Source organism: Pipistrellus hanaki (genome assembly GCF_964339955.1).
Source record: "Pipistrellus hanaki genome assembly, chromosome: 12".
Classification (NCBI taxonomy): domain Eukaryota; kingdom Metazoa; phylum Chordata; class Mammalia; order Chiroptera; family Vespertilionidae; genus Pipistrellus; species Pipistrellus hanaki.
The window spans coordinates 51,359,865-51,383,318 of record NC_140514.1 but is presented as its reverse complement, the minus strand read 5'-3'; the positions used below and the strand labels follow the sequence as shown (position 1 = coordinate 51,383,318).

Below are 23,454 nucleotides of genomic sequence, written 5' to 3'. Positions count from 1 at the left end.
TGATGATGGTCACATCATCCAGTAGTTGCTGGATTTCAAGAAATTATTTCTAAAAGTTCTGATGAAAATGCACTGACATCACACATTCGCCTGTGCCTGACACAGTAGCATTGACTGATCAGGGGCTTTTGGTTAGAAAACTCGACCTCCTCCCAAGTGGTCCTGCCTCAGGTGCCTGCAGGGTGGGAGCTGCTGGCCTTGTGTGGCCTTCCGCCCTGAGCAGTTTACATTAAAGCAGTTTATATTTCATTGTCTTTTTTTTTTTTTTTTTTTTTTTTTTAGTGCCATGTTTATGGGGTGAAATGTTTTTTTGAATGAAAAAACTACGTTTCCTATGGGTAAAAATACACCCCATCAGAATTTCCCCTTTGAAGAGTTTTTGTGTTCATGTAAAATTGCCTCAGAAGTTAAAATTGACCTTCCTATGTAGGAAAAAGAGCTTTTGTTTCGAATAATGACCCATTTTGATCAGGTGTTGACATTTATAGTTGGTAGGCATCTTACATATAGGAAAATAAGCACATTTATGCCTGATACTTGTCTTTCCTGTGGAGTAGGGATGGGAAGGTGGGTTCTCGTTTTGATAGGTGGGCTATAGTATTAGAATGGGGGTAGTTGGGTTAAGTATCCAGAGAGGATTAGGGACTGAGGGTGGAGCGGTGTGTTCCTGAGTATTCCCTGTCCTTGTACCCCACCAGTTCCAGCTGCACCTTCCGGAGACCACACCTGACCCCTTCACCACATGCTCCCTGACAGTGGGACGGAATTAAGCAAACTTAATTCTCGTTTTGACCAGCACCACTTTGGGGCTGACAGGCTGACTTACTAGGGTTGTTCTCAGTGAGACTAAACTAGAGATGAAGTTAAGAAAAAGCTTACCTTCTTGAGGAAATGTAATGAAGTGGGGAGTAAGGCATGTGTTTTGAGGTCAGTAGACCGGGGGGAGGAGGAGGGGAGTCCTGTTGTGGATTTGCCCCTTATTATGAGACACGGACATACATATACTAGTAAAAATAATATCCTTAGGCCTTCAGTTTCCTATAAAATAATACTTACCTTAAATAGAGTAAAATACTGACCATGATCTTACTTTCTGCTGTATCTCCTTTCTAGATACAGTTTTGCCCAGCAAACCAATCGTCATCCTATTAGGGAGACCTCTGATCACCCTAAATTAAATTGGTACCCTACTCAAAGGAGCTCCCCACCCCCAGCCTCCCACCCCTTTTGCCTGGTTTAATTTATGTTTCTAGCACTATTGCCACCTGACCTATTATATATCCATTTCCATAAGGGTAAGGATTTTGTCTGCTTTCTTCCCTGCTGTATCTCCAGAGTCTAGGAAGATTTGTGGCACAAATAAGTGATTAATTGAATGAGTAAATAAATAAAAAGAAATGGTTCAGATAAAATACTTAACACGGTATCTACACATGGTAGAGATTCAATAATTGTTTGAAGTAACTATCAGTATAGGAATTCGGAAACTTGCTCAATTTTATGTGTTCTTTGTCTAAGAAACTTTTTGGCAGTGCTTTGTATTTTTATATCAAACACAAGTATCTCTAAACTATTCCCCCTCCCCCAAAATATGTGTTTTTTCTAATTGCTTTTGAGAGAGAGAAACAGAAACATCAATCGGTTGCCTCCCATACGCTGCCCAACTGGAGATTGAACCCAAGACCTAGGCATGTGCCCTGACTGGAAATCGAACCCGCCATCTTTTCCTCTTGGTGTATGGCATGACATGCCAACCGAGCCATCTGGCCAGCGGCAAGATATTCTTGAAAGGTATTTCCCATTTTCATGTGTCATTTGATTCATGTATAGGCACTTTGTGGATCACAGTTAGTGGTCATGAGACCAAACCACTTAATGCACAAACAGAAGTGACTGAAGTTTCACAACTTTGCTAGCACCACTGAGACAAGGATGGAAACTTTATTCTTTAACAGTTGAGATGACAATTGGGTTATAGATGCTTTGTCATCTCTCACCTCCCAGGGAAGAAGGGAAGAGCTGCAAGTAACTTCTCCTCTAAAGGGACTTAGCTTCTCAGTAGTCACTTCATTATCAAGCATTTATTCTTAATTTATATATTCTAGTTAATGTTGGTCTCACCATTTTTATCTTTTAATTTTATTTCCTTTCAATATTGGCTCAAATGCCACGCTGTAGGAGAGGCCAATTCAGCTCACCCTCAGCCTCCAGCACTGCTGCTCTACCTTAACCCTGTTCTATTAAACCATAGCACTTGCACCGAAACCTGTTTGGCTCAGTGGTAGAGTGTGGGTCTGCGGACTGAAAGGTCCCAGGTTCAATTCCGGTCAAGGGCATGTACCTTGGTTGCGGGCACATCCCCAGTAGGGGGTGTGCAAGAGGCAGCTGGTCGATGTTTCTCTCTCATCGATGTTTCTAACTCTCTATCCCTCTCTCTTCCTCTCTGTAAAAAATCAATAAAATATATTTAAAAAACAAAACAAAACAAAACATAGCACTTGCCACCTTAAAGCTGTTCTGTAATTTACATATTTATGCTTATTGTCTGTATCTCTCCGATTTAAATGCAAGCTTCATGAGGGTAGGAATTTTCATCTATTTTGTTTACTTATATGTCCCTGGGGCCTACAACATAGTCTGTGACCTCATAGAAAAAATTTTTAAGGAAGAAAGGAAAGAGCTTTTCCTATGTGCGTGCCTCTGCCCCCCTTCTTCCCCCCCACCCCCCGTCCCAGGCTTTCACCACCCTGTCCTTTGTGTCCATAGATAATGCATATATGCACGTGTTCTTTGGTTAATCTCTCCCCTCCCTTTTCTCTCTGAGATTTCGTTAGTGGGTTCCATGTTTCCATGCCTCTGGTTTTATTTTTATTCATTAGTTTATTTTGCTCATTAGATTCCTTGTTTGTTTATTTTTATTTTTAGATTCAATTATTGATATATATATATATATTTATTGCCATTTTACTGTTCATATTTTTTTTTTACCTTTTTTCTTCTTAAAGAATATCCTTCAACATTGCATGTAATACTGGTTTGGCGGTGATGAACTCCTTCAGCTTTTTCTTTGTGAACTCTGTCTGACCTTCAGTTCTATTATAAATGATAGCTTTGCTGGGTAGAGTAATCTTGGTTGTAGGTTCTTGCTATTCAGCACTTTGAATATTTCTTGCCACTCCCTTCTGGCCTGCAGAGTTTCTTTTGAGAAATCAGCTGACAGTCCTATGGGTGCTCCCTTGTGGTAGCTAACTGCTTTTTTTGTGCTGCTTTTAAGATTCTCTCTTTGTCTTTAACCCTTGGCATTTTAATTATGATGTGTCTTGATGTGGACTTCTTTGGGTTCATCTTGTTTGGAACTCTTTGTGCTTCCTGGATTTATAAGTCTATTTCTTTCACCAAGTAGAGATAGTTTTGTCATTTTTTTTTTTTTTTTTTTGGTAGGTTTTCATTATCTTGCTCCCTCTCTTTTTCTGGCATTCTCATGAAGCAAATGTTGGTAGGCTTGAAGTTGTCCTAGAGGCTCCTTACACTGTCTTCAGGTTTTGGGATTCTTTTTTTGTTTTGCTCTTCTGATTTGGTGTTTTTTGCTTCCTCATATTTCAAATAACTGATTTGATTCTAGGCATCCTCTACTCTTGATTACTTATAAATTATCCTTTATTTAAATTAAGTATGCTTAATTTCTGACTGTCCTTTTTCATGTCTTTAATGTTCTCAATAATTTCCTTGAAATCTTCACTAAATCCCTTGAAGCTCTCATTAAGATCCTTGAGCATCCTTATAACCATTGTTTTGAATTGTATCTAGTAGTTTGCTTACTTCCATTTCATTTAGTTCTTTGGAGATTTCTGTTCTTGAACTTGTGACATGTTTGTTTCCACATTTTGGCTGCATCCCTGTGTTTATTTCTATGTATTAGGTAGAACTGCAATGTCTCCTGGAATTGGTAGAGTGGCCTTGTGTAGTATAATAGATGTCACTGTAGGGCCCAGTGGCTCAGCCTCCACAGTCACCTGAGCTGGCACTGTTGGTACACCCTTGTGTAGGCTGCGTGCACAGTCTTGTAGTTAAGCCTTGATTGCTATTAGCATCGCTGGGAGGAATTGACCCCCAGGCCAATTGGCAGTGAGGACCAGCTGTGACTACAGTGGAAGAGCTGCTGTGCAGGAGAAACCCCAATGGAGGAAGATTTGCTTCCGTGGGACTTTGGTGCTCACTGAGTCTGCCCCTTGAGTGTGTCCTTTGTGGATGTGTAGAGTTGTAACCTGGCATAGTCTGAAGCTGTCCACTGGGTGCACAGGCTCTGTGGTCCCCCCTGAAGTCAGCCTCTGCCTGTGCCCTGCCTGGGCTACCTCTCAGGAGCTACAGAACGATCTGTAGAGGGCTGCTACTTGTGTTGGGCTTGGAAGTGCCCAGGAGAGGCCAAGCTGTAAAACAAGGCAGTGCTGAATTCAAAGTGCTGCTATTGCCAGGCCTGGAGCCTCTTATTGAAAGGTATGGGGCACACTGAATCCAGCTACTGTTTGTTTCAGGGATGTTAGGACAGACAGAAGCCTGAGCCAGGGCAGGCCATTCCTATGGGGAAGCTGCTACAGACAGCTTGGGGTGGGGCTGTAGGTTGGATGGGGCAAGGTCTCAGGGAATCACCAGAGCAGAGCAAACTGTGAGCCAGTCTGATGGAAACTCAGATATGGTGCCTATCATTCTGCTCTGTGGTGGGGGAGGTCCCAATACAGGAATAGTGACCCCTGCAAGCACTCCTGTCGGGGAGAAAGCCACCCCCAAGTTCTTGCCTGGTGCCAGACAATCCATTTCCTCCCCTTAGTCCCTGGGCCCCCCCCCCGACCTCCCCAAGCCGCTGCCCCAGCGTTGGCGCTCAGAGGAAGCGAATCTGAGTCCGTCAGTGTGCCAGCCCTTTAAGAGGAACTGCCTGGTCTCCAGCAGCTTCTATGTGCATCAGCCACAATCCCTGCTGCTTTTTACAGCCTGAAGTTACGGGGACTTTTCTTCCTGGCTCTGGAACCCTGGGCTGGGGGGTCTGGTGTGGGGCTGGGGCCCCTAGCACAGACTAGATATCCCTCCTAAAAAAGACAGCACATGTGGTTGTCGGACCAGCCCATTCTCTGTGCCTTCACCCCTCCTGTCAATCTCGATGTGCTTTCTTATTTACTTCTCTAGTTGTAGGACTCCAGCCAGATTTCAGGCAGTTCTGAATGATGGTTCTGTATTTTAGTTGTAATTTTGATGTGGTTGTGGGAGGCGGCGAGTACTGGCATTTACCTACACCGCCATCTTTGTTCTCCAGACAGAACCTTTCAAACCACACACTTTCAGCAGGCTTCCGCTGCCGCTGAGGGAGAGTAACCGGTGGAATGGTTTTGTTTTATATCAAGCAAACAACATTTAGTTAAAATTTAGCATTTAATCCAAAGAACGTTAGCTTTGTGGGGCAGGGCTCGGCCTCTGGGGTTGCTGTGCCCAGAACACCTGCTAGGACGAGGTCTCGCACGTGGGCATTCATAGTGGCTGGTAAGGTAGTCGTCTCTCTTGGTTAATTAGCACCAGGTAACTCGCAGCAGTTTTGCCATCCAACTGTCTTTGTAAAAAACAACCTGTATTTCACAGATTTTCTGTGGATGGTTGGCATTTTCTTTATTTCTGACTCTAGGGTTGAAAGCAGGTTACTTTTTTAAAAAAAAAAAAAAAAAAAAAAAGCCGTGTGTGGTGAGCAGTGAGTGGGCTCTGGAGCCCAGGAGAGGTGGGTGATGTGGCACTAAGGGACCCAGGGGTGGCCGGCTGCCGGGCCCGCTCACCCGCAGGTGCATCTCCTGCAGGGCCATCGCAGGATCGCATGACATACTCTGCCGGCTCTGGTGCGGACAAGGAGTCATTCCAAGAAAGGATGCCTTCCTTCCCTCAAGGGTGGCTTCTCTTTCTAAAAGTTTCGAAAGTCAGGAAAGAATGCTTGATTGCTGATAGCGTGAAAAGAACAGTCCTGGTTTGGTACTGGAATGGGGTCAATCCTTAAAGAGCACTGAACCCAGGAAAAGTGAGTCAACTATTACATCACCGCTTGGCATCATTCTACCCGAAAATTGTGTGTCCAGTCCGTGTAGTCATTTAAAATTTAAGTTTTATGGATTTTTACAGTAGTAACCATGGAAATGTTTGCGTGACAAGGGTTCAGCCAGAGTGATTTTTATGTGGTTAGATGGGTGTTCGGGGACAGGCCTAGCCTACCCTGAAAGTTCCCCATCCATCCTCACTCCTGCATCTTCTGCCATGCCTGCCTTCAAAGCCGCTGCCCTCTGGCCTAACTCAGGGTGCAGATCGCCCGGAGAGGTTCTGTGTGAGCGCCTGCTTGTTCACCCTCTCCACACGTCCCACCCACCCAGGGTGCCCTGCGCTTCTCGGGTGCTGCGTTTGTAGGATCGCCCTGGGATTCACTTGGGTGGGGCTGGGGGACAGTTAGAATGGGCGACAGTTTGGAGAAGACTTGGTTAAAACTTGTTTTGTTTTGTATTGATTTGAGAGAGAGAGGAAGCAGGAGGGAAAGAGAGAAATATCAATTGGTTGCCTTAAGTTGTGCCCTGACTGACAATAGAACCCGAAACTTTTGGTGTGCAGGATGGCACTCCAACCCTCTGAGCCAGAGTTCACTTTTTGTTTGCTTGCTAATTCTCACCCAAGGATATTTTTTCCATTCATTCATTCATTTATTATTTGAGAGAAAGGGAGTGGAAGGGAGGGAGGTGGGGAGAGAGAGAGAACATAGATGTGAGAGAGACATATTGATTGGTTGCCTCCTGCATGTGCTGCCCTGACCTTGGCTGGGGATCAAACCTGAAACTCAGGTATGTGCCTTTGATGGGGAATTGAAACCAAACCCTTTTGTACTTTTAAGTACTTTTCAGAAGCTATGACACAATGTCAGTTTTATTTATAACAATAAGTAAAATACAAAATACAAAACAATTTTTTTTTTTTGCAAAAAATACAAGAGGAAGCTATATTTATGTTGTCATGAGATCTGATCACCATGGTTTTTAAACATTTTGTGGTGTTTGAGATGGAACGTGCGCGTTTAATTGCGAGTGCGGCTCCACGAGAAGATAACACGCTGCATGTGATACGTTCCCGCCCATGAGGCTCGCGGCTCCCAGTGCCTGTGTCCGCCCTGCTCCCGGGTGTGGGCCAGGCCTTTCCCGGGGGCGTGTGCAGGCATCTTCCCACGCATGGTGGATGTGCTGGAGACTTGCCTTTTGGCTCCCTTTCATTTTGGCCGTCACGTGGCTTTAATGGCTCCATTAACAAGCAGGTGTGGGCCTTGGTGACCATGGAATGAAAGCTTCCCGCCTTTTTCTTCATCAAAGATGCCTTTGCTTTTATACCCAAGACTTTTTCTGCCCCCACATGGGGGTGCAGAACTGCACCCATTGGCTGCGTTAATAGGCAGAACACACGGTTGCCCTTTGACTGGGCCCTGGGGTGGCCCTGGTGAGTCAGCCCAGCGCCGCACCCTCCTGCGTAGGCACGTGGCAGGCCGGCCGCCCGGTGTCCTTCCTCAGGTGGCACTCGTGCTCCTCGGAGAACAGCCACTTCATCTCTTCCTCCCGTGATGTTGGAAATGTTCCCGAGGAGTTTTACCTGGTATGAAGGTCGACGTAGTTGTTGAACTGACCACCTCAATTTCTATGTCCTCAAGTGTGTCCAGTGATTTGTGTGTGTGTGTGTGTGTGTGTGTGTGTGTGTGTGTGTGTGTTTGCCTTCTTGCAGTGGAAGCATATGAAATTTTTGAATTTTGCAACGCTGAAACTCCAGCTTCGAGAAAGGCAATCATCCTACATCCCTCACTCCTTATGCAGAGCTAGGTGGTGGGTGACCATGTTGGTCTGTTAACTGTAGTCTGGAAGTCAGGGAGCTTCCGGAAATAGGAATGCGCGTGTGCGAAGGGCATGCTGCCCGCACACCTGTCTGCCTGACCACGGAAACGATGTAATTCTTGTTCTTGTTCTGGTGCAGCCTCCATGCGGCAGTCTCAGGCCCTCCCTGCAGACATGCGACCGGAGATGTGGATCGCACAGGAGCTGCGGCGGATCGGGGACGAGTTCAACGCCTACTACCCACGGAGGGTAATGAGGGTTTCTTATTCCTTACTCACCCCTCTTCTCCCACGCTCCCTCCCGGCCACATACGATAAAGCGACCGGTAATCATCCCGTGCTTGTTCTACAAGTGATAGACACGGCCTGTGTGTAGCCTGCCGTTCCTCCTTCCCATGCTCCTTTGTGTTATGGCTGAACTGACGTGCTGGTGGCTCTGCCGAACCCAGTACGAGGTGGCCACGGGGGTTCGTGAGCACAAGCCTCAAACCATCGTGCTAAAAAGGGGTTATTTATATGCTTTGAAATAGTCCCACATAAACATTACCATCGTTTCAGTCCATATCGGTGTGTCTACACTCCCTTTAGTCAGTTTTGGTCGAAGTCAAACATTTAACTTGCCACCCTCACTCGCGAAGGAAATGAGGCCCTGGGGTTTGCTGGTGACATGGGTCGGAGCCTGTGATGATGTCCTTTTGGTCCCATTGGCTGTCCTTGGAGTGTCATTTATTGAAAAGTATTAGAATTAGGAGGCCATTCATTAATGGCCTGTAAAAACTACACTTCTGGCGCAAAAATGTTACGCCCCAGGTTGATTGCCACTTACATTTTGGAGTGTGCGGTTGATTTTTTAAATTAAGCCCCATGTCTTGTTCGGCAGACGCAGTGTATTTCTCCTGCTTGCCTCGTATTGGTAGGCGGTACCGTTGGTAGGCGGTACCTTTTCCCCATGAAGACTTGAGAGTGTGTAGCTGCAACTCAGATTCAGGGGGGCCGTTATGAGCATGTTTCACTACGTCCTGTAAGGGGCTCGCTAGCCAGTGTGTGATTTCATGGGATTCTGGCTGGTTTACATTTTTTTCCAAACGACCATGTATGAAGAAGGAATTTCTGTTGAGTTATTTAAAAGGCAGACACCTAAATCTTACTTCGTAGGAAATGATGGTTAATGTCGTTCCTACTGTGTCACTTCCTCTGACTTTTCTTTCTGAACACTGTGGTTCCATGTAAAGATATTTTTAAATCTCGTTTCTTCTGGAGGAAGGACGAGCTTAGGACACTGCCGTGTTTCCGTCCTGTGCTGAATGCTTTACGGTTGCTAAGCAAATAGATGTTACCTGTTACAGGTCTCCATCCTTCCTGTGCTCCTGCCCATACACGTACTTTGAAGCTTTTCCCAGCACATGGAGACAGTTCCCCATTACATGGGGGATTTCATTTATTCAGTGTAGGATCTCCATAAGGGGATCAGGGACTTTCAGAAAGCTCACACTGGATCCCCTTCAGACCTTCCTGTTGGGGAGAGGGTGGTGAGGGGGATTGGTGGGAAGTGCGTGACGGTGAGATTCTGTCATTAAATGGGAAACGTGTGGCCGGGCAGCACTCCTCAGGGCGGGGGCCCAGTGGATGCAGGATGTTGGTCCCCATGCCGAGGTGGGGGGTCCCTGCAAGAGGGTGGGCTGGCTAGATCTGGAACCTGGTTCTGGATTGTGCCCGTAATCCAGCCGGTAGGTCACTGGGGAGCCAGGGGCCCTCGGGGTGGGTGAGGCCGGCAGTGAACCAACCCCAGCAGCCGGCCCGCCTCCTGCACCGCCTCCAGATGGGGCGGTAGGTGCCTTTGGGACCAGATCTGTCTGAGAGATGAGGCCCGAGGGCCCTGGTGCCTTCAGTGTGCAGCAGCTCTGGACACCGATACATCAGCACAGTCCCTCCCGGTGACCGTGCCAGAGCCCTCGGCCACAGGGCCAGATGTGGAAGGCTGTTCTGTACGTTTCTCTAACCTTACGTGGAGCACCGGTGTCCACCAAGCTCTCCCCGAGCCTGCCCAGGCAGGGTGGGTGATGCCTCCTTTCGGCGTCCTGAGGTGGTCAGTGATGGGACAAGGGCGAAGGATGACGTGGGGTTGGAGCACAGCCATCCTGTCACACAGGCTGTCCAAGGGGTGACCAGTTCTAGTCACGGCAAATGAGACCCCGGCCATTAGGTCGTTTTCATCACCTCCTCTTTCGGTTGAAGGTGAAGTGACAGCATCTACCAAGTCCGTTGCTTTCGGTCTTTCCCGTCCTTCCTCACCATCCTCCCCGTCCTCCCACGGTTATTTCAGTTTAATGTGCAAGATGGATGTGTCTACTATTGCAGATATGTAACTATCTGCTCTCAGTGTGTTGGTGAGATAAGTGTAAATCTCATTGCATTCTGTTGCTGTATATGCCAGCTGGGATCCTGGGGGGAGGAGGAGGGACATGCAGACTGCAGGTTACAACCTGATGTTTCTAAACAGGAGGCTAATGTGTCCTCCGGGTTTTATAAGTGGCCATTTCGAACACCACTCTGCAACTCAGGGTGGTGACACAGTGACTCCAGAGCCACAGATGCTGCCTTGATGGTGTTAAACACCCCATTGTCTGCACACCCTGATGGTTTGTCCTTCAATATCGGGGCCAGACATTTGGGGGAAATGGGAGGCCTTTGGGGAAAGTGATGCCTTGAACCTTCACGCTGGCTGCGCTCAGAAGCCTGTGCCCTTGGCGAGGGTGCGCTGCTTCGGGGCGAGGTTAGTGTTTCAGACACTTGGCGTCTGCGTTTGCTTTAAACCACCTCAGTGCCTTTTCTGCAGCGCTGGTCTTTGACTGCCACGAGCGTGCGAACCTGACGGGAGATTCTCCCGTGTTCCCAGTGAGAGCGATAGAGGAAGTTGTCGTGTGTTCGGGCCGCGTCAGGGCAGGGGGCAGCGTGTGGCCCGGAGCTGTGGGGGCTGCGTCCTGGAAGCAGGAGTGGGAGAGGCACAGGTGAGCGAGTCCGCTGCGGTTCCCTCCCCTGGGACTCCGCGTGGTGCCCCAGATGACCTCCGGGCCACAGACACCCTCCTCCCCACCTGAGAGCAGCTTCCCCACGCCACGTCCGGCCGGTTCTGTGACTTGTTCTGTAATCATTTCAGACTTAACACAGAAGTTGCTAGAATGGTACGAAGAGCCCTCTTCTGTCTGCTGCCTCTGCTCTCCGCTGGTACCCTCCCCACACTTGCGCCAACGCTTCTCTCCTGATACCTGTGTACATGTTGTTTTCTGAAGTATTTAGGAATACATTGCAGACATGGTGTCCCTTTACTCTCAAATACTTCTGTGTGTATTTCCTAAGACTAAGAGGATTTTCTTCTTTAGCCTCAGTGTAGACATCAAAATCAGAAGCTAACAACACTGCAGTAATGTTGTGTAGTCGGTGGGCCTTACCCACACGTGGCCCACTGTCCCAGCCGTGGGACATGTGTCCTCAGTGCTCAGCTGCGGTCGGCACTTTCCTGTGTGTGATGGGAGGGACGCGTGCACAGGGCGTTCGCTTCATTCATCACAAGTTCATGGGCCCCAGTGTATTTTTATTTATTTCATTTAATTTTGTTGATTAGAGAGAAGATAAAAATTATGAACAACAAATACGTAACTATCAACAAGTGAATCTAAAAACCAAGGAAATTAAAAAAATTTGATGAACAATCTTAACTGTTGAATATAATAGAATCAGAGGTATGGAAGGGGAGTGAACTGACGATTCTTGGGGAAAAGGGGAGAGAGGGATGTGGGAAGAGACTGAACATAAACTGTATACCTATGGATGAGGACAATGGGGAGTGAGGAAAGGGCAGAGGGTGGGGTGGGAACCTGGTGGAGGAGAGCAATGGTGGGGGGGGGGGGAAAGGAACATTTGTAATAATATGAACAATAAAAACTTATTTTTAAAAAAAAAAAAAGAGAGAGAGAGAGAGAGAGAAACATCGGTAAGTTTTTCCACTTGCTTATGCATTCATTGGTTGATTCTTCCATGTGCCCTGGCCTGGGATGGAACCCACAACCTTGACATAGCGGGATGACTTTCTAACAACTGAGCTACCCAGCCGAGGCCATGCTCCCTGTTTAATTCAGGGGGTTAGGATGTGTTACACTCAGTACCTATTTTGATGTTCAGATTGCCGCAGGTGGGGCCACTGGCAGCCGTCTGGTGTCTTTCCACCACGTCATTGAACATAAAGTGTCGGGTGGTGGAGGCCCATGACCAAAGCGTTGTGGGACTGTGGATGGATTTGCGGCTAAATGACCTTCACCCGCACAGCTCTGACTCTCAGAGCTCCAGGACTCTGCAGGGGGACAGGTGAGCACGGGGCTGACAGGCATCGTCCCCGGACAGGACTTCTCAGAGGCGAGGGCTCTGTGACGGGGAGTGAGGGGTCAGTGTGGTGGCCTGTGCTTCAGCAGCCTGTTCCCGACTCCCACTCCCTCACGGGTGGCACTGGTGCCCCTGGTTCCTGAATAGCCTCTGCTAGTTTCCTCACCCTGAGAAGCCGCAGGAGGTGATCCAGGTCCCGGCCTTCCCTAAGTGTGAGCCTGGATCTGGATCAAGAGGCGATCCAGATCCATGCTCGCACTTACTGATGCTGGAGGGGCATCAGCCAGTGTGGGCATGGCCGTCCGAGGGTGCAGGGGGCGTGTGCTTACCCGTGTGAACGGGCCAGGCTTACAGTCGGAGGCTGCTGGGCGTGTGCCGCACCCTTCAGACCTGGAATCCCGTGCTCGGGGTAATTAGGCCCATCCTGTAAGCAGCGTGCCCCCGGCCCCCCGGGCCAGGGCCTGCGCAGCCTGAGCCGGTCCGTGCGCAGGTCCCCGCCGATGAGCAGTGACGGGATGTCCTGGCAGCGAACTGCAGGGGACAGCCGCACACAGAGCCGTGGCAGACGCTCTGGATGGGCTGGGAGGTGGGTGAAAACCCTTCCATCGTCTGGTCACAAGGAACAGTGTGTCTTTTGTTCACAAGGCCTACTTCCTACTGTGTCCCAGGCGTGTGCGGGCATGAAACAAAGGGACAACCTGCAGACGGAAGCGCACGTGAACCAAAGCAGGGAGAAAAGGGGCTCAGACGCTGTTTTTATAAAAGATACTCTTTACAGATCACGTGCAAGGGGGAGGTCTGCACTGAGCTTGCTCCGTGTGAGCACACACCGAGCGTAACCCGGGGCTGCGTGTCTTCAGGCGGCGTTCTGCCGAGGCCTGCATTAATTGAATGTTGGGGTTTAATAAAATGAACCGCTTTTCGTTGCTGCCTGAGTTGAGAATAATGAAAAATACACATGTCAGATATTAAACACATAGTACAACATACAGATCTTACAGTAAAACATTCCTGAAACCTACGAGATTCTGTGGGCCAACGAGTTTAATAAGAGAAAAAGGTAAACTCGCTGCTGGGATGGTGAATTGTCTCACCTTTGCTCACATGGATTCACAGTGACCGCTTTCACAGCCAAAGCAGTGATGCGTCCGGTAAATCCATTGGCATCTGCTGTTGGTGAGTTTCCAGGTTTAGCAGGTGTTTTCCTTGGAGGTGGATGCAGTTGTGTGTTTGGTTTTAAGAGCCTTGCACCCCCGCCGCATGCCGTTTCCACACCGCAAGAACGGTGACCAGAGGGCGAAGACCGAGACCCCGCCACGGGGACGCCGAGCCTGTGGCAGCAGAGCCGCCCCTCCTGCGGCTCCCGCTCTGTCTTTCCCTGGGACCTGCAGATGGCCTAGGGTAGCGGTCGCCAACCTCTCCGACCTCATGGTTGGCGACCGTGGGTTGCGTGTTTTGCGTGAGACTTTCCACAACTTGGCTGAGGATCAAGTGTGATCTCGTAGAAAACACAGCTCACGGCTGCGTGTGGGGGCCTCGAGTCCCCCCCTGGGGCTCCTGCCGGGCGGTCCCTTAGGCAGGCCGTGAAGGTTGAACCGGGCATTTAGGAATGGAGCCGGGGAACACTGTCGCCCCTGTCCCAGCGTTCTGTCCTCTGCCTCTTTGAGCTACAGTGGAAACGTTTCTCGGCTCTCTGTTGTTCAGAGACGTGCTGGCAGCTGTTCACCTGTCTGGGGTGTGAGCTCTGCCTGTCAGACACGTGCCGCGGCCTGCGGTGGTGCGGTCTGGGCAAGCGCAGTGAAATGAGGGGGAGCACTGGTGCGTGCTACCCGGCTCGGCCGCATCACGCCGCTCCCCGGTCTGCCACGTGGGGCCCCTGCACGCTGCCTCGCTGCCTTGGGGGATGTGGCCATGAGCACGTAACCAGAGCAGGTGCAGGTGCCGGAGGGGGATTCAGAGCGTCTCCCGGGGGTTTGCGTCTCCGGAGGAGGAAATGAAGATGTCCCCGAGGCGAGCCTCGACCCCTGCAGGCGCCCCGCCTCCCCGTCGCCCTCGTAGACCTCCGGCTGAGGCACGCCGTGGTTAGTGGGCACGGCTCATTGGCGAGTTTCTGAGGCCGGGCTTTCGGAGCACTGCTGCCCTCGGGTTGGCTCCCTCCTGTGACCCTCACAGGTGACGGGAGCACTTCATTCCCGCCGGCCTGGCCGGGGCAGGGTCGGTGACTTCGTACCGCAGGTGGACATGCGTGTCGTTGGAGGAAAACCTTAGGACATGGCAGGCCGGACTAAGGTGAACGGGAGGAGTGATCTGTGGTCCTGCAAGAGGCCTTGACTGCGGCAGAGTCTTTGAAATAATGCATCAAAAGTAGGAGCGTGGCTTTCATGCAAATGCTGTTTTGTGTGACGTTTGGCATCGCATCGCTGCCCAGGCAGGTCAGCCGGAGCCTCGGGAGGGAGTCGGGAGTTGCCCGGGCAAGCTCCCTCGGGGCTCCCAGCAGGAGACTGCACCTGGCATGGGGCCTGGTGTTCTGCCCACAGCTGTGCGGACGCCCATGCTGCCTGGGTATGAGTAGAAAGTGAACTTGGTCTTGGGATTGCTTTGCAGCAGCATTGGCCCGCCAGCTGGGAGCAGCAGTGGATGGCGGAGCCACGTACAGTCCAAGCTGAGATGCTGGGTGACTGGTCCTTGGCCTCACGGTGGACAGGGGTCCTTGTCCTGCAGCCTGTCTCCTTCGCTGCCTTTAAAAGACTGTTTCGATGGATTGGTTATGAATGGGCAGAGGGATGGTGGTCCTCCCTGGGTACCGCTGGCTACTCTCTGTCCCCACCCCACCTTCTCACCTGTGGTACAGTGGCCCTCGGCTCCGTCCCAAAGATACCAGGCCAGACCCTGGGAATGCCAACGCCATCCTGGGGACCCTGCATCCTCCCCTGCCTGAACCCGGGGCTTCCTCTCTGTCAGAGTCCTTTTTGGTCTCGGCCCAGAATCCGGGCTCCTGTGATGTCACCACTGAAAGGTAGACCCAAAGTTCAGGACATCTTGGGCATTCGGTGTTGAAACCTTGTAAGAAGGGAGCTGTTGAGAGAGTTAAAAATTGTTTGGAGTGATGCCGGGCGTGGTGTGCGGTGCTCACGCGGTGGGAGTGATGCTGAGCGTGGGGTGCTGTGCTCACATGGTCGTTGGCCCTGCCGTTGTGATGGGTCCGTGGGCTGCAGCCTGCAGTGTGCTCTGGTGCAGCTGTGTCCTTGGTTCTCACATGTGGCTGGTCTCCCCACCACACTGGCTCGGGTTGTGAAGACGGAGGCAGGCGTGCGGCACCTTGTTTGGTTCCGTGGTGGCAGTGGATGAGCCTCCTTGTCTCCGAGCTGGAGGCCTGGGGTGTCCTCCAGCTTCTCCGGGCTGGCTCCTCTCTCTGCAGGAGAGGAAGGCTGCCCTGCCGGGCGCCTCCTCACCAGATCCCACCACCTGCTTCTCCGGTTTGGGATGAGCCGGTTTTGCCGTGGTGGTTTCGGCATTAAGATGTAATTAAATTCCCTAGCGTAACTGGGACGTGTTACTTAGGCTGGAAGTTGTAAGCGGTCCTCGGGGGTGGCCGGTGCCCTGTCGTCATCCTCCGTGCTCCAGGCTGCTGCACCCGGGGCGTCGGGCTGTGCAGCACCCCCGCTCCTGCCCTGCGCGTGGGCCGGCATCTTCCTCCCTGCTGGCTGCTCCCCGCCTGCGGGGGTCCCCAGAGACCCTGCCCTCCTGCTGACCAGGGGAGCCAGGGTCTCCAGGGTCACTGTCCCAGGGAGGCTGGGAGCCCATGAGTCCTCCATCCTCCTGTTTTATTTTTCAGGGACTGTCATTGGAGGGAACACCTGGAGCTTCACATTGTTTTCTATGGTGGTTTATTGTGAGAAATCAGATGCTCATGCGTTGTCTAGAACACGATTTTGACTGGACTGTTTGCGCCCTTCCCAGGGCAGGGCCCTTGGACCTCCTGCCGTTCCTCAGGCTGGTCTTCTGGAGTGTCCTCCTTTCCTTCCTGAGCACCGTCCTCCCTCGGGACCCGAGTGGGGTGGGCCCTGGGCCTTCCTGCCCGGCCCTCCTTCCTTCTCCGCCCTCACGTTTCCCTGTGTGGCCCTGGTCGTAGGGTTCTGTTCAGCTGTTTGGCTCTCTGTCCCTCACCAGGGTGAGCTCCGTAGGTGCTCCCACTGCTTTTTTTTTTTTTTTTTTTTTTTTTACGGAAGGAGCCTCCGTGTCTTGGCTCCGCTCTGCTGCCCGCGGTGAAACCGGCCTGTATTTCTCTGGAATGTTAGGTGTTTTTCTGTCCTTGAGGTGCGAACCTGTCCCTGGTCCCAGAGGTGGGGCAGCGGCCGTCCTCGCGGAGGGCAGCGCCACAGGGGCCCTCAGACGGGCTGGAGTGGCTATGCTGCACTTGGTGCCGGTGCCACGGGACTGCCCACCAGGCCCGGTGAGTGCAGGCATGGGCGGCCCAGTTGGAGCCCAGGGCCCTGCCTCCCCCCGCCTCTTGGGCAGGCCTGGACTGCGGGAGCCCACACCCTGCAGGGAGGAGGGCAGACTGTCAGGAATAGGTTCCTGGAGCGGGACACAGAACTGATGGTGAAGGAGTCCCTGCAGACACGTGGGCTGGCCTTAAAGTCCGTTTCTTCCGACACAGTTCCTGATCTAGACCATGGGGATGAATTCCCCTGCGGGGATGGCCCTGCACTCAGGTGCCTGTGAGCGTGTGCGAGCAACAGGCAGCTGTGATGCACAACTTGTGTCTGAAGTATTTTTATGATTTAGAATAAAATCGCGTTCCTTGACTCGAGCCTAAAGGTGCTATTTCCACGTAGAGTGTGACGGACCAGGAACGAGAGGCTGCTGGAGTCAGCTCAGGCTGTCGTGCCGAAGGACCACACGGGGCTTAAACAGTGGAAACGTGTTTCTGCCCCGCCCCGGAGGCCCGCAGTCTGCGGGCTCGTGCTGGCTGGGCGCGGGGTCTGCGTGGCGCTGATGGCCGGGCCCTGGCGGGACGTCCGCCCGGCGTGGCTCGTGCCTCCGGCCCTGTGGGAGCGCCGTCGGGCCAGAGCACGGGGAGCTCGCTCTGTGGGGCAGGTGTTGGAGGCAGCGAGCCTGCGGAAGCAGGATGCCCCTCCGTCCGGCTGCCTTGAGGTGGGGCTAGACCCTCGGAGCCGGCAGCGGCTTCGGTGGCTGTGCCAGCTGTCGGGGGTTTTCTGGGCTGGCACAGCCCTTGGAATCCGTGGTAATGGCTTCCTCTGTTGAATATTTTCCAAAAGCAATTGTCCGCTGGCTTAAAAGCGTGGGCCGTGTTGTCACGCGTGCTGTCTGAGGGGGCAGGCGGTCTAGCTCCTTACTGAGATGTTGCAGCAACTTCTCATCTGACAGCAGTGGGGCGCCGGGGCAGGGGGGGGGGGCGGGCGCTGTGTTCCTTTAGCCACAAATCCCCGTACCAACCCCTCCCGGCACATCTTTGGATCCCCTGCGTGTCCTTTCCATCTGAGATCAAAGCAGAGCTCCAGACACGGGCAGACCTCCTCTCTTGTCCTTTGCCACGTCCCCTGCTGCCCTCGGTTGGGGGGGGGGGGGGGCTGGGGGAGCCTCCTCCTCGGACACTGTGGCTCTGGAATAGGACATTGGCTGAGTCTGTCCCCATGTGACCGGCCCCCTGGTTGGTGTCATTTTTCACCCCATTCTCTGTCCCACTGAGGCCACATTGGCACCTGGCTGCCATGACATTTCCCCTCAAAGTGCCTGCTGAGCCCGGCACTGCACACCCTTTCTTCATTTTAGTAAGCCGTGGTTTTATTTTGAATAAGCCTCTTTCAACCTACTAATATTAGTCGGAACTAAAACCTCCCCCAAATGCTTCTCACACAGAAGAAGCCAAGTGATTTTGAAAGTTAAATCAAAACAAAGCCACCTGGGGTGTGACAGATAAAATCGGACTGTGGTTCGGGAGTCTGCGGGGCCGGCCGGCCGGCGGGCCAGCTAGCTTCCTCGTCTGCCTTATTGCCGTCCTGCTCGGGCCCGGTGCACAGGGCCTGTGGAAACAGTCGCGAAGGGGACTGCCTGGCAGCTGCTGTGTGGATGGCCTGGGTCTGAGACTGGACCCTCCTTACAGCCCCCAGAAGGTCACCCTTTGGGGAGTCTGAGACACACGTGGGCCGTAGCCCACTTCATACCTGCCAGGCTCATTCTTCCCTCCCTGGGCCTGTCCCTCTTGGCGGGCACCAGCCCCAGGGGCCCGGGCAGGGGCGCTCCTGCACCAGGCGGTACTCACTCCCGGCGGCCAGCGAGGGCATCACCCGTGACAGGAACACGAGGCGCCAGGATTTGCTCTGCTTTCCCAAACAGCCTCTGGTTGCTTTATTTTTTTTGGGGGGAAAGACCCTTCGGTGTGCCTGCTCTTTGTGGAGGTGCGCCTCCCGCAGCGGGTGGCGAGGCCTCCCTCCGGGCTGGGGGAGGGCTGCTGGGACGGGGCTGGTTCAGGTCCCTGAGGCTGAGAAAGTAAGCAGCTCTCCTCTTGTTGTTCCAGGACTTCATGAACGATTACCAGGAAGCAGGAGGCCACCCCTACATGGTGGTCTTACGACTGCTGCGTTACATCCTCCGTCTGGTGTGGAGGATGCAGTGACGACGGGTTCCCATGGAGCCAAGATGTGTGCAGACATTTCACTTGTTCGAGCGGACAAGCCCAGCGTCCGGCCTCCTGTCGCCATTGCTCCCCGGCCAGCGGTGGTCCCAGAGGGCCCGGTGTGGCCTGACACCTGGGGCTGCGTGCGGACTTGACCTTATGGGTTCCTCGCCCTGTGGCAGAGGCTCTAGTGTAGTTTGTTATGAATGTAAATGAGAGAGTATTTTCTTTTTAAAAACTGATCATGGTTCTTTGGGGCAGGATTTTATGCAAGAATGGTGTAAGAACACGTTTTTTTAAAAAAGGAAATGGGAATTTTTAACCAACTTCATAAATGAATTTTTACTAAAAATTTAGGAACCTATTATGGAAACTCGTGTGGGAACTGAGCCAGCTGATTTCTAAGGCTGCCTCGGTTTATTTTTACAGGCTACTGTACAGGACTTTTAAACATGAGAGGTGTGTATGATATGGCCCCTCCCTCCCTGCCGTTGCCTCTCTCGCCTTCTTTTAATTGTTATTACCAAAAAGTTCTTATGAAATGGAACTGATCAAAGGGGTAAAGGGCCTTTGGTCAGCCTGTATTGGTATGCCACTTCCACTGTGTAAATATTTTGACTTACCTCCTTAAATGTAATTGCATCTGTGGCTTCTCTGTGTGTGCTCGTCTTCCCCTGCGATGCTCCTCTGTCTGTCCTGGGTGCTGATGCAAACATTTGGTCCAGGGCATCTTGACGATCAAGTGTAACTGGGCCAGAATGTGACTTGGGATCTGCCTGTGTCCACAGCTCAGCCAGTCTTGGGGGAGCTTACTAACCGGGAAGTGCGTGGTACTGGTTTCCCTGTGGTTTGGTGGGCTGGCGTGGAAGTACAGGTGTCCTGGAGAGGGAGTGTGGTGGCAGCAGACACAGTATCAGGGCCCCTGGCACTGTTGGCTTTTCCGGTTGCAGGTTTTCCCTCAGCACAGGAGGCACCCTCAGCATGAGGCCCTGGCTGGCTGGCAAGCCCACCTGCGGCTGAATTGGGCCGCAGGAGTCCAAGCTGGAGTCCTCGTGGGAATTGGCACAGGCCGTGGGCAGGGCTTTGGATGGCTGCTTCCTGGCCATCCTGGCTTTTCATCCAATTCCAAGCCGATCTGGCCTTGGATGCCCACCACTGGTTCCCACTCTTCTGTACCCACTTTGAAATGCAGGCTTCCTTTCCCTCTGCGCAGCGCCATTAAAACGCGAGGCACAGGCCTGCAGCGGTCCCTCCCACAGCCGTCTGACTGTTCTTTTCTCCTGGACGGCGGCTTTACCGGGCCTCCTCTGCCTGCCCTGCTCCCTCCACCCCCACCCGGGAGGACTGCAGCGAGGCACCCACGGGTGATCAGTCATTTCAAAGGCCGTTAAACAGCGGGGAGACCCGAGAGAGACCAGTTAGAGGGCAGGGAAGGAAGGTGCAGATCATTCTGTGAACCCACAACTCCTACAGTTTTTCAAACCTCAGATCATGAAATAGTTTTTTTAAGAGAAATATATGATTTTTCAAATGAGTCAGCAGTGCCAACAGCTATTGCATTTCCTTTTGGCCCATCAAGGACCAGCATTTTCACATAATTAAATTGCAAGGAGAAACTCATTCATTCATATGTCTCTTCATCGTTTTGTGTAAATATATATGTATACATATATGTATATACGTGCGTGTATATATATTTTGCATATACGCTTTCTTTATGTAGAAATATTTGATCTCAGATGTCTTCCTTTTTTTAAAATTTCTTTTTCCCCAAATCCTTTCTTAGGGCCTTGAATATTTTTAAAACTGTTGAGACTGAGCGTGTGTTCTCGGTAGGTCTGGAACCCCCTTGCTGGGGCACAAAGGCCACACCGCCGGAGGTGCAGGTGACATTGCGGCCGTGGGCCTGCGGGACACACACACCAAAGACGTATTTGGTTCTGGGCCCATCCGCCCCCAGGATCTCCGTACTCATGTCCAGTCCCTCTGACTGGAGCACTTTACCTGCTTCTGGGAGCGCGGACGCAGCCTGGGCCAGGGGCCCGCGGCGCGCTCCTTTACCTCTGGCCCGGCAGCTGCCGTGGCCACGCGTGAGGCAGTGGTTTCGGGACGTGTAGAAGTATTAAGAACAGGATGTTGCCCCAGGACCTGAGAGATGGCTGGGTGTCTGTACTGTACGTGTCTGTGTATCAAGATGCTTCCTGCAGAAAGCATACCTACGACGGTATGCCTTTTACTTTTATATTTTATTATCTTGTAGAAGAAAAATAACTAGCTCCCATTCTGAAAATTTATGAGATGCGGGTTTTGTGCCTTGACCACCTCTTCTCATGCGAGATTTGTAGAAAGTGTCCTGTGATGATCACAGAAATGCAATAAATTCCCCCCAGGAACTCCACGGTGATTCTTCCAGTTCTACGCGTCGTCCAGCCTAGAAATGAGTTTATGAAGAATTTGTTTTTAGTTGTGGAGAAACCAGGTAAAAATTCCTTCTGATTTAAAAAACAAAACAAAAAAATGTACTTAAACCGTCTCCTGTTTCCCCTTCTTAATATTGTACATATTTTGACTATTTATTAGATTAGATCCTATTTTACTTACCAACTGAGCCAGATGTCTGTGTGCAATTGTCTCCTTCACCTTTCTTGTAAAATTTTGTACAGCATAAATGAGAAAAGAAAAAAAAAATCACTGTTTTTTACTAAACTTTTCCAGAATTAAGGATTGTAAATATTGTAGATTCTTTTTTCTGTGTAATGTGTCCTACTGGTTCATAATGCTGTAACTTGTAGACATAATGTATATTTATTTCCTGCTTATTTAATGTCTTAAATTCTGTAAAGTGTTGACCTCTGACACGCCTCCCCTCCCCCCATCCTGTTATTTTCTTTAACTCTGAGGTGGCGACTGGTCAGCTCACTGCCAGACACATGGTCTTCCTAGGGTGGCCTGCAGCTTTGGTTCCTAGTATATCTGGTCAATGGGTTTACATTCTTGGTCTTGGCTGTCCTTTGATAAAGCTCATGTTTAGACACCAATGAGAGACCATAAATCGGGCAGGCTTCAAAACTCTGGGAAACACCCAGTGACTTTCTATTGGTTCCAAAACAGCTAGCTTCTCATGGAAGCAGATTCTATTAGCTCCAGGATTTGTCTTGAAAAAATAAAAATAAAAAGTGTTATCAGGTAGTTGGGATGGATTTAAAATTTATACCTGACAGCTCAGTATTCAGAGGGCAGGGGACAGGTGGGAGGGTTCCTGCTTCCAGAGCGACGGGAGGACCTGCTCGTGCCACTCACCCCCTGTTGGCAACTGGCGAGCTGCACCACCCCCACCCTTCCAGGTGTGGCCCGAATTGTCCTCGGGAGCTAATTGTACAGGCCCCTGGCCCCGAACTTTGGTCCCTCATTGGGTCAGCCTGCTTCTTCAGGTTGATGTCCTGCTTCGGGAGAGGTTGGAGGCCCCCTGGGATGGGTGTTAAGATGTGGGAGCTTTAGAGAGGCTTCTTCCTGGTTTGGTGTAGATGGTCTGTCACCCCTGCTGACTTAGCCTGGTGCCTGCGTGTGTTCACTGTGCACGTGCGTGTGTGCGGCGATGTGTTCACACATGAGGCTAAACCAGCTGGGGTGGCTTCTACTCCAAACGTTGCCACGTGCAAGAGCATCTTCAAGCTCCCAGCGAAGTAACTTGACTACTTGTAGTGGGCAGTTCCAGACTTGAGAAGCTCTCCGAGTCCTATGTCCAGGTCCGTGACCACTCGTCACTGTCGGAACTCATCAGGTACTCCTGTACAAGAGCACTGATCTGTGTGGATGGTGATTCATCACTAATGTGTTCCTAGGACCCAGCGTATGTAGCGTTCGTATTGCAATTTCCCTGGCTTACTTTGGTTTGCACTGATGAATTTTGACAGGGTAATTGCCACTTTATTGTGCAATACTGCTGTAAATAGTTGCAGATTTTTTTTTTTTTAAGAAACTCAATCTTTTTATGTTCTTACTGAATTTTATATAAATAAAACTTTTCAACTGGTTTTTAGTAAACGCTTTGATTCGTTTCACAAGACGGTGGTGGGACAGCTGGAATTGTATGTGAACGTGTACACGCCCACACCCACCCTTCGCCAGCCACAGAGTGTATCACCTGCCTGTGGGTTTTGTGAGTTCTCGCTTGGAGACGATCCTGCGTATTATATTTGAAAGCAAGCCACTGTAGAGGTTTGAGGTGGCTGGCGAGACAATGCAGTGTTGACTCACGTGTTCAGATATGACTCAGCACCTGGTAGAGGGGGTATCGGGAGCTGGCTCCAAACCATGTTGGTGAGTGATGATGGCAGAGACCCTGTCATCTCACCCCTGCTCAAAGCTGGAAGAAAAACCCAAAAGCTGGAATCCGGGAGAAAGGGCTTGTCTGCAGCACCTGCCCAGGCCCCAGAGAACTGCCAAAGAGGGCCTTGTGAACTGACCGTGCTGCCCATAGAGGGCCCACTGAGTGTCTGGCCTGTGTGGGGCATTGGGGGGGGTGAGCCAGTTTGGGGGTGCAGAAATGAAAGGC

General features: G+C 51.3%; 1 protein-coding gene across 4 annotated transcripts in view; it reads left to right on the top strand.

Annotated features, from left to right (window-relative positions):
* Nucleotides 1-22,933, top strand: part of BCL2L11 (BCL2 like 11) — a 44,570-nt gene extending 21,637 nt beyond the window's left edge. For all 4 annotated transcript variants that reach the window (XM_084900306.1, XM_084900305.1, XM_084900302.1 and 1 more), the window contains 2 exons: nucleotides 8,023-8,132; nucleotides 18,801-22,933. In XM_084900306.1, the coding sequence (XP_084756432.1) occupies nucleotides 8,023-8,132; nucleotides 18,801-18,899 (209 nt within the window). In that variant the 3' untranslated portion in view covers nucleotides 18,900-22,933. The remainder of the gene's footprint in view (nucleotides 1-8,022; nucleotides 8,133-18,800) is intronic.
* Nucleotides 22,934-23,454: the final 521 nt, after the last annotated feature.